The sequence below is a fragment of the Gavialis gangeticus genome, unplaced genomic scaffold (assembly GCF_001723915.1).
Source record: "Gavialis gangeticus isolate Ggan-Ray unplaced genomic scaffold, GavGan_comp1, whole genome shotgun sequence".
Lineage (NCBI taxonomy): Eukaryota > Metazoa > Chordata > Crocodylia > Gavialidae > Gavialis > Gavialis gangeticus.
In genome coordinates this window covers 33,358,065-33,369,092 of record NW_017729034.1, presented here as the reverse complement: position 1 = coordinate 33,369,092, position 11,028 = coordinate 33,358,065, and the positions used below count along the sequence as shown (strand labels likewise).

Sequence of the window (11,028 nt, the reverse complement as noted above, 5' to 3'; positions counted from 1 at the left end):
CCCCCCCCCCCCCCCCCAAATAAACCCCACAGTATTCTGCTGTTATGGTTTAAGGTGTTTCAGACTACAACAGTGAAAATGCCTTTCTTTGAACTGTTAGTTGTAGAATTCTGTAAGGTATTCCTTGGATTTCAAAAAAATTAAGTACGTTTTTCATGAGTCACCTTTATTTATAAGAGATTTTATATTGGTATCACGAAACATTCTGCATATGTTAATTTATGTAAAGGTATATTAGTGAAAGTTTATCACTCAGTTCACTGGAGCAACAGCAAAAGAAATGTGATCAACTTAAAGTACTGCTTTTTTTATAACTCATTATTACTTTGAGTGTCAGTACTTTGAAAAAACAAATGTTTTCTTTTTTCCAGCATCTGTAACTAGTTTTCTGTCAGTCCTGGCATGGTATCCTAATACCTTACTCCGGACATGGTGCCTTGTGCTTCATAGCTTAACTCTCATGACGAACATGCAGCTTAACTGTAAGTTTTGTTTGGGATTTTTTTCCACTGTTGCCTTTATGCTGCCTGAGAACTGCATTACAAAGGGGAGGGGGATGAGCTTTTCTTTAAGAAACAAGTGTAAGAGATCTTTCAGGAGATAATTACTTGAAATTAATATTATGAATGATGGCATTTGTAGGACAAATGCATGACTTGGTGTTGTGATCTGATAAATGGATATCTGAAAACTGTTTCACCTTACCCAGCTCTTTGAAGTTTTACTATCTCACTCTATTTAGCATTCTTGGCTTCACTCTTATTATTGTTAAAACATCACAGCTGACATAGCTGAGCGAGGAGAAAAACAGATTCTGTTTCTTCTAATTATTAAAATGCCACACTAAGTTTCATCATTTGCACCCTTCAGTCCCTCTTGACAGTGCTTGGTGTTGTAGGTAACAAATTTATTATAACTGATAAGAAAGGAAGATGTAGTTTGACTCACCTATGCCAGAGGTTCCCAACGACTGGGCCATGGTGGGTTGGCTGCAGGGCTGTGGCATGACCTGCCCCGTATTTTTTTATGCTTTCTTATGAGGATGCAGTCCACAAGGGACTCTGTCACCAAACTGTATCTACCAAAGTGAATACTGAGGGAATTTAATTCAAATTTAATTTAAATGTAATATGTTTTCACTAAGCTTTCTTGTGGAACAAAAGAGTGAACCAAAATGAGGCATTCTGATTTTGCTTATAATCCTTAAAACAATTTATCTTCAAACTTACTGAATCTTTTGTCCCCGCTGATGAGTCTTCAAAAGTGTTTTTTGTCACTTCTGACAAGTGTGCAAAGGCCAAAAATGCTGTGTTTCATGAGTGTGACTAATCCTAGAAAAAAACTGTGCTAAGAAACATAAATAATTGAGGAAAAACAACATCCCTGTCTCCAGAAAATTGAAGTGGGTTTTCTTATATCCTCACACCATTCTCTGGGTAAATTCAGTAAGTAAGGGAGCAGGATGAAACATTTCTTTAAGTGTTTGGGATCTGTGTAAATACACTTGTATGGAAGTAATTGTAGAACTCCAGTTATTGGTAAGTTGCTTTTAGTAGCTTGTTCTTTTGAATAACTGTATATAATGAGTAATGCATAATATGTACAAACTGGAAATTTCTTCATTTAATTATTTAGTCTTCATCTATTTTTTTTCAACTACAAATGTTGGGATTTTTTTCTTTGTTCTTTTTTTTTTAAGCTGGTCCTAGCAGTGCCATGGGAGCTCAGGAAAGTACTGCCCAACTGTTGGTGTCAGATCCCAACCTCCTTCATGTTTTAGTGAAATTTCTTTCAGGGACAAGTCCTCACGGAACAAATCAACACAGTCCACAGGTAATACTGCCAATTACAATTAAAGTGGTAATGCCATTATGGGGTTTTGTATGCTTAAGATAGTAATTAATTCTGTGCTTGGCTTGTGCCTTCTTCATTTGTTTAATATTAGCACAGGGCTGTCCAACAGGTAGCTCATAAGCCACATATATAGCCTGCAAGGGTTAATCTGCAGCACCTGGGCTCCCCCTAACTGTTGCTTCCCTTGTGGGGCTCAGCACAGTTTATAGTACCAGGGGGACCTGTGACACAATGCAGCAGTAGGGGAACCTGCAGCCCAGTGGGGATGGGGATGCCCACCCATGTGCATGCTGCATTTGGGGATGTAAAGCAAAGGACATCCGCCCACACACACAATGTGCCAGTGGTAGGGAAGCCTCCCACATGGTGCCCAGTGAAGAGGGGCCATGGCCCCCACAGTATGCAGCCCCTCCTGATGCGTGTCCCCTGGCCACTAAAAAGTTGGACAACCCGATATTAAGTGTGGTTGTAAGTATTTATCTATGACTCATCATTTTAATGTTAATAGATAGGTGACTTATTGACAGTTTTTAGCCTAGTGATCCTCAGCCTTTTGGCTCCATTGGCCAGATGAGTGGAGCAAGGTCAGTCTACAGGCTGGATCCAGCCCTGGGGCCTGGTGCTTCTCCCTCCCACCCCTGTATCCCAGGATTGGTCCCAGAGGCATTGGCACTACCCCTGCATGCTGGAATTAGCCCAGAGGGGCCTGGCATTGCTCCTTCCTACCCCTCCCTCTGGGATTGGGTCCCAGGGGATGACATCATCCCCTCCTGTCCCTACACACCAGGATTGGGCACCAGGGGTCGAGTGCTGCCCCTGCCTGGCTCTGCACAGGCATCTGGCACCTGATTCAGCCCACAGGACCTGGGAGTCCCCAGGGGTCTGGAAACTTGGTTGTGGGGGACCTGTGCTACTGCTCTCCCACTGCCAAATCTCTGGACCTGTAGAGAAGTCCATTGCCCCAGGGGTTGTGCACCCCTAGTGCAACCCATTGTTTGTCTTATCTTTTTTCAAGCAATACGTTTATTTCTGACTATATTTTTAATTATAAAATTATTATAAACAGGCTTTCCAGGTTATTACATAATGCATTATAACATTCTGGAAAGCAAGCTGTAAAGTTTTATAATGGTTTAACATTCTTGGAGAGCATTTTGTAGTAAATATCAATTAAACTGTAGTATTGTTTTAGTATACAGACTTCTTAAATCCCTCTTTTTTTCAGGTTGGGCCAACAGCTACACAAGCCATGCAAGAATTTCTCACTCGATTGCAAGTGCACCTTTCTTCAACTTGTCCCCAGATGTTCAGTGAATTTTTATTAAAATTAATACATATACTTTCAACAGAGAGGTAATCTTTGAGGGGTTTTTTGTCTTTAATACCTCAAATAGAGTTTGCTGTGTTAAGTCTACAGATAAAGGGTCCTGTAACTAGTATATGACCATTTTCTCTTGATCTAGTTTCAATATGTACAGTAATTGAAGCATAGTTGAAAAGAATTTGTGGAACCACACCTATTGTGCTATCTAACCATATTTGTCTCAGTTTAGTGTTCTTAGTAGCTTTTTATAGTATCCTTAGTAAAAAGTACAATACATGGAGTGCATGTCTGTGGAGCATGTGTATCAGTGCTCTTGGAAGTAGCTGCCCTTACCTGAGGGAGTGCAGGTAGCAATGCTGTATTCAGTACTAGATGGTTGAACTGCATGGCCACCAAAAAAGTTGAGTTGTGGGACTTGTTCACTGTTGAAGCTAGATAAAAAATTATGTTCATTTGAGAGATCTATCAAGAAGCTCTCTGAATATGGGTTGGGAAAGGTGGCTGAGACAGGATCTATGGAACATGATTTTATATCAGTCCCTTCATTTAAATTCTTGCTGCTCTTTCTTCTAAAACAAAATCAAATGCACACATTCTGATGCCCTTAAAGGTACCAAAGTTCTGTGCAAAATAATGGAAATTTGATATACGAGTTAAATACAGCATTTAAAAATATTTTTAAATGATCCAAGTATAGATTAATGCTTACCATCTAAATCTTCTCGAGTAAGCATTGATAAAATAGATGTTATATATTTAAAGTATACAATTTAATATTGCTGTAATTATTTTCAATAGTTAATCCAGTTTCATCAGCAAATATTAGTTTAAATAAGCAGCTAACTTTTTATAGAATTATGGTCATGTATTCTGTCCACAGAAAGAAATTCATAAACATTCTGTTCAAACTATAGCCTGATGATCAAAACAACAAGAATTGGCTTGTTTTTTGTCATCTTATTGTTTAAATTCTATTGCTAACTTTTTTCTTGTATTTTGTGGCATTTTTCTCTCCCCTCATTCTGTGAAAACAACAGATTAAGGAACATAGATAGCATTATGGCTCCATCTTTTGGGATGCAGTGAATTAAGAAATTTCTTTCAGTATATTAGCCTTTTCACAACTTTCTTTGTTTTTCTCCCTGGGATGTATTAAATATTCACCTCTGTTTTCTTTCTGCTTCCTTCTTCCACTGTGCTTTGTACAAACACAAAAGAGGATAGAAGTGATGGGCAGAAATGGAAGTTGAAAAGCAGGCTCAGAAGCAATTAAATTAAGAGTTTTACATTAAATGGAAGAGAGAGGGTGGAAAGCAAAACTCTAAGCTTTGTGACTCGGCACGTCTTCCACTGATTGGAAATGGGATGTCCCCAACTGCTCCTTGTCATTCATTCCAGGAGTACTCAGCATCTCAAAAGAAGTTGCAGGATGACCAGTTTCACCCCTACTTCAAACAGGCCATTACTCATACCTAGCTGGTTTCTGGACCCATTTGTAGCTTGCATCTCTTCTAGAGATGATCCAGTTCTTTTGTAATTTCTGTCTCCACAAGGCCCAAAAGCTCTTGGACCTGATGTCTCTCAACTGATCCTGGTTCTAGCAAGTCTCATTTTGGTAGGTATTTCTTTCAGGCAGGTTTCCCCCCCACCCCTTTCAGCCTGATTTTCTACCAGCTCCTGAAGAAATTCTTGTCTCTCATACTCCTTCAGACATATGCAGTTCCACCCACAGTATGAACAGAATTATCACCTTTTGAATTTTATACCAGCTGGCCTATTTTTCACCCCACCTCCAAACTGACATCAGGCTCTCATCTCTCTAGAGACCTTTATGCTCAATTTAATCCCATCTCCTAGGCAGACCCTGAAGTGTCTCTCATATTTTGATGGTGTCTAGACCTAAGGCTTTTCTCCTTGCCCTTGACAAGGTATTTGCTTCCTGGCAGGTAATTTTTTTGTTCAGATTTACTTGGCTACCCATGAGCAACTGGAAGCATCATGAAATTTTCTTTCACGCTGTGTCTCAAGACTTGGGGTAGTGTGTTTTCACCTTACGGCCTTAGCACCCTCACTAACTTTGAAGTGCAGGGACTAGAATTCTTTGTTTCAGTCTTTGGTGAGGTTGGTTTCTTTTATAGATGTTTTTGGTACCTTTTCCATTCATTTTCCCTGCTCAGAGATAGGGAACTTGAGGCTCTTTCAGTTCAGTAGACACTTTGTTTTTTTTCTCTCAGGTCTTTTTTATGGAGCAAGATACTTTTTCTATTCTCCAGTAGAAATTTTCCTTGCAAGTTTCTTCCTTTCATGGCAAAGACATCTCTACAGCTCTGTTCTGCCTGCCACGATACTCCCATGTTAGTTGGGTTTCCCTTATTTCAGCTGTGTCAAGGTAACGTCTCAAGGCCTCAGCTCTCCTTGGTGAGTTACAGAGGCTGCTAACTTCATGCTGCTTTAGCTTTGATCAGGTTTTGCATGTTTACATGCTGTCTACCAGACAAGTAGCACTTCCTCCTATGAAACTGCTGCATGATCTTAGCCTTCGCTGCTTGTTTTAGTTCAGTGTTACTGGTACTCTGAATCCTCAGCATCTATTAAGTCGTGCTACAGCTTGTCAATAGGGTGTCATCCTGAGGATCTGATTCTTCACAGTTTTTACTGAATAGAAGAAAAGGGGATAACTTCTTCAAGAAAAATGATAAACAAACCACATGGGTCTTCAGAATCCCCCAACTCTAAACTCTGGTTGTTCTAGGGTTAAGTTCCCATAAGTAAGAATCTAGGGTACGTACTTACTTGTGATGGATCTTCTCTAGCAAGTATTATATAATACTGTTATCATCACTGGTGGTATATATTAAGGCTCTGGTATGGAGATGCAGATGAAGAGTCTGAAGCCTTGCAAAGTGGTTTAATTTCAATATTTGCTTGGCGAAAGAGCCATCAAGAAATATTGCCTGGGGTTTTATTCCTGGTATTTTTCTCATGATCAAGAACTTGGAAGGACTCAAGCACTTCCTTGATCAGCCAAACCAACGGGGGTTCCAGGTGAAAATAAGTTCTGTCCCCCTGTCCATTCTTTACATGGTGCATCTCTGTCAAGGAATGTTAAAGCTGAGTATCTTTTCACCTCAGCAGTGCTTTCTGCAAGCTTACCCTCAGGAGCATGTCTCAATTTCATATCCTGCTTCTTGGTTTGTCCTGTCCCCCAGGATCTGTCAAATCCTTTTGCTGTTGGTTGCCTGGTAAGTAATGGACACAGTCTCTTTCTGGTCCAGGGTACGCACTTGTTCACATAACCTCTGCTTCCTAGCAGTAATAGTCGGGTGCAGTGTGTTCTGCTGTCTGTTTCAGCATGGATTTCTAATAAGTTGAGCCAGTCCCACCCAGTGTTCCCTCTAAGCTGTGTGGTGCATGCGGCCATGCAGGTGCGTACATGCTGTGCTGCCAGGCTCAGGTGCAAATATTGTAAAGCTTAGAGGGAACGCTGGGACTACCACCTACTCTTTCCCAAGATATACCCATGATTGCGTGAAACTTTGATTAACCTTTGCAGAAGGCTTTATTTCCCAGGACATGCTTTGTTCTTTGCTAAGTGTATTATCCCAGTAAGCATAAATTGGATATGACTGAATCTTTGTATGTGCAATCTTCTTTTGCTGCTAGCACTTTCTAATCTCTCTGAAGACACTTCTGTTCCTCTGGTGTTTGTAGCGCACTGGTTTTGGTGGTAGGTTTTCCTGTCCCCTCCTCTCGCATTCATTTGTTCTTTCTTGCTCACGCAGTCCGTTTCTTGGGTCAAGTTCCATTGGTGCATCTTGGGAGTTTTTCAGACTGGGACTTTATTTTCCATGAAAAAAAAACAAGATTTATTGTTTTGCTCTGCTGGCCTACAGGAACTGAGGAGGACCTTTTTCTTGCATCTTTGTTCACTCTACCGAGTAGAACATCAGTGTTTTGTGTCACCCACTCAAGATGGTGAGAACTCTTGGCATGCCTTCAGTTTGAAAGTTGCTGCAGACAAGTTGAGTGAAGACTTAGCTTTTTTTCCCTGAGGCCTGTAACAGCGCATTCACACAAACTCAGTATTTTCCTTTAGTTTCCCAGAATTTAGTTAGTTTCTTGACCTTTATTTTACTTCACTTTGAATTAGAGTGTAGCTCCAGGATCTTTCTTTTCTTTACTTCTGTCTATTGCCCAGTGTTCTAAAGACGTTCATGCAAGGCAAAGTGCATTTTTTGCTGGATCCTTAGTGAACCTGCCTTTGTTTTTCTCACACTTGATGAGTCCAGCACTGAGCCTTCTCTGGATATTTTCTGAGTTGCTGTAAATACTCTTTAAGGTTACTTGTAGAACAACAACTTTATCTTCTGCTTGCTAAACTTGTTTCTTAAAGAACACTCTCTTTTGAGGAGTTACTGTCAGACCAACAGTGGAATGTATTATTCCTCTAATCTGGAAAACAGTCATTGCCTGAGTTAGCCCCAGGGATAGGATTATCCTGTTGTCAGTCTAAGATGTGTTGGATTTCCTTTCTCGTGTTGGAATTCAAGTAGCACCTAAAAAAGATGCAATTCTTTGGTGATCTCTTTGTGGAACTTGACCTTCACCCCATTTAACCCTCAAAGTAAGCTGCTCTTCCTCACTATTGACCTTGGGCTGACAAGCAACATCGATGAAATCTCATCTCACTAGCTTATCTTCAAAGTTTGTTTTGGTTTGCATCGGAATTTATTCCTAAACTTAATCTTGAATTCACCTGGAGAAATCTACTATCTGCTTCTACTACACCAGTGAAAAGGAGCTGCATTGGTTGTATGTTGAGTATATTTGTAAACTTTATATTCCACATTTTCAGTTCCTTCGTAAAAGCAATAGTAATGTGCTGTGAAAGCTATCACAAGCATAAGACTTGCACTGCAGCTGTTGCTACATGATGCTCCTTTCTCACATTATGGTTAAGCTGGTAAAACTTGTCTGATGTTAGCAAATGCCATTTGGCTCAAGGTCTTCACTGCTCACTTATGTGGTATTTGTTTCTGGAGTGTGTGATATCATCATCTCCTAGCCCAGTGTTTCTCAACCTGTGGGTCACGACCCAAAAGTGGGTCACAAGAGTGTATAAAAGGGCTATGAACAAACTTTAAAAATGCATCCTCCTTTAAAGAAGAAAAACATGGGAAACCGTGGCTTTTCCCTTGCAGGCTGGCAGAGCTCCAGCTTGCAAGGAGCTGCTCGGGGTGGTCTCCCCATGCCACACACACATCCACACACTGTGGGGCTGAGGGCAGGGGGGCAGTGGGTTGGCAGTCAGGGGTGCTGGGATGGGACTGGCCATTGATGTTTACAGATGGGTCCTGGTACAAAAAAAGGTTGAGAAACCACTATCCTAGACCTCTTTGCCTCATTTGTCTGCCAGGTTCTGCTAGCTGTACGCAATAGCCTGGGTTTATATCTTGAGCTTGTAACATCAGCTCTGTGTTCTTTATTCCACTGATGAAGGATTGGAAAAGATGGATTTAAAGAAAAAAGGCAGATTTGTTTGTTGGAAATTCTGTTCGTCTCTTATGACTCACTTATCTTGTTATGCCTTTGCTTTTAGCCAGAGCTCTGGTAGATTCTCTAACTGGAAAGTGGTAGGTCCTGACCAGGGCTTTTATACAAGGACCTTCAGGAGGAGCAATGGTCTCAAGTTATAGCAAGGGAAGGAAGTTTAGGTTAGATATTAGGAAAAACTCTCTCACCAGGAGTGTAGTAAAACACCCGAACAGGCTACCTAGAGAGGTTGTGGAATCTCCATCCTTGGATGGTTTTAAGACCCAAGTAGACAGTGTCTTGGCTAGGATGATATAGTTGGGGGTGGTCCTGCTTTGAGCAGGTAGTTGGACTAGAATTAGATGACCTCCTGAGGTTCTGTCCAACACTAATTTTCTATGATTCTATCATAATTAGAGGTCAGCTTTTTCAGTTCCCTGTTTCCTAATGTTCCAGTAGGTGGCACCATAAAACTATCTGTTCTTCAGTATTAGTATGGGAATAGAGAAGACTGCAGCAAACAGAATTACTAGCAAAAAATGACCTTTGAATATTAATAATTTTAAATATATCCCTTTTGTAGGCCAACTTAGTTATATATTTACAAACACAAATTGAATCCATGAGTATAATCAGTCCCTTTCCAATTAACTTCAGATGTTGCAACATATGAGTCTGTAAGCCAGAACTGGCTTACATTTAAGCAGAAGATTATACTCAGTTGAAGCAAAGCAATTTTTTTTTAAAGTGAATTAATTCTCCTGACTTCCTTTTTCAGTATGTCTTCAGTATTTCACGAGGCAGATGCTATCCCAATACTTCTTTATTAATTTTATCCGTTGAACATTAAATGCAAGGTGCAGCAGGCCATCTTCAGTAGGCGAGATGGAAGGTGCTGTGGGCAGCGCCTTTCCCATGGCCTGATGTTTAGAGCACTTTTCTGGAAGTAGGAGACATGGTTAAGCGGGCTGAAAACCCAAGTCTCCTGTTCCCTGGGCAAATACTGTAAGCACTAGGCTTTTGGACTAAGAGGTGATGGAGCCCCTATCTCTTTGTCCTCTTCCTTCTCCTCCTCCATTTTACTATCACCAAGAAAGCATGCAGAATAATCGTATTGCACTACAGGTAAAAAGAACACCAAGCTGTGCATAAAAGCTGCATAATTGTAATTTGTTTCAATATACATGCTGTGAAGGATTTTAAAAAAATTGCCTTGAATATGGACAGTTACTGTCCCCAAATTTACCTTGTCATAACGAGCTTGTGTATCCATGCATTTTCTGTTAGGAAATGCATGAAAATAACCCAAGTAGTGGTTAAAAAGTATTGAAGGGCTTTTTCCAGTTAAGATATTTTCTGCAAACTTACAACATTTTCTAAAAGTGGTGATTAAGCAAAACTCCACACCAAAAGTATATTGTCAAGTTAAGTATTCTTTTGGCCATGCAGTTCGCAGATTTCCCCCGATTTATATCAGCATAATGCTAGAAGAGGGAGACTCCAAAAGTAGCATGAAATGATGAATGTGATATTAAATGCTAATGAATCTCTGTAACTTAACAAGAGAAATAAAATGACATACACGTTTTTACTAGGTACGCTTTTTCACAACTGCTAAATTTTCAAGTAATAAAGTTTTACTACTTTAAGCAAGCCCTTTGACGAGAGACACTTTTTAAAAACATGAATGAGCTTGCCACTTGTCTGTTTAAATATTTTCTGTTTTTATTTTCTTTAGGGGTGCTTTTCAAACAGGCCAAGGACCTCTAGACGCACAAGTAAAGCTCTTGGAATTTACCCTGGAACAGAATTTTGAAGTAGTGTCAGTTAGCACTATTTCGGCAGTCATCGAGTCTATCACCTTTCTGGTGCACCATTACATTACATGCTCAGACAAAGTTATGTCTCGCAGTGGCTCTGACAGCTCAGTGGGAGCTCGAGCATGTTTTGGAGGGCTCTTTGCCAATATTATCCGTCCAGGTGATGCCAAAGCAGTTTGTGGAGAGATGACAAGGGATCAACTTATGTTTGATTTGTTAAAGTTGGTTAATATTTTAGTGCAACTGCCACTTTCAAGTAACCGTGAATATAGTGCTCGTGTTCCTGTGGCTAGCAGTACTACAGACAGCGTTTCTGATGAAGAGAAGGTTTCGGGAGGCAAGGATGGCAATGGAAACACTTCTAATACTCAAGGATCAACTGCATATGTAGCAGACTTAGTATTAGCCAACCAACAAATAATGAGCCAGATTTTGTCTGCTTTGGGGCAGTGTAACAGCAGTGCAATGGCCATGATAATTGGTATGTATTTTGCAAGT

The 11,028-nt window shown here is 40.4% G+C and overlaps 1 protein-coding gene across 1 annotated transcript in view; it reads left to right on the top strand.

Annotated features, from left to right (window-relative positions):
* BIRC6 (baculoviral IAP repeat containing 6) overlaps nt 1–11,028 on the top strand; it is a 414,467-nt gene that overhangs the window by 183,441 nt on the left and 219,998 nt on the right. Inside the window, exons 44-47 of the mRNA XM_019526709.1 lie at nt 372–482; nt 1,700–1,833; nt 3,080–3,207; nt 10,449–11,011. Coding sequence (XP_019382254.1) covers nt 372–482; nt 1,700–1,833; nt 3,080–3,207; nt 10,449–11,011 — 936 coding nt within the window. The remainder of the gene's footprint in view (nt 1–371; nt 483–1,699; nt 1,834–3,079; nt 3,208–10,448; nt 11,012–11,028) is intronic.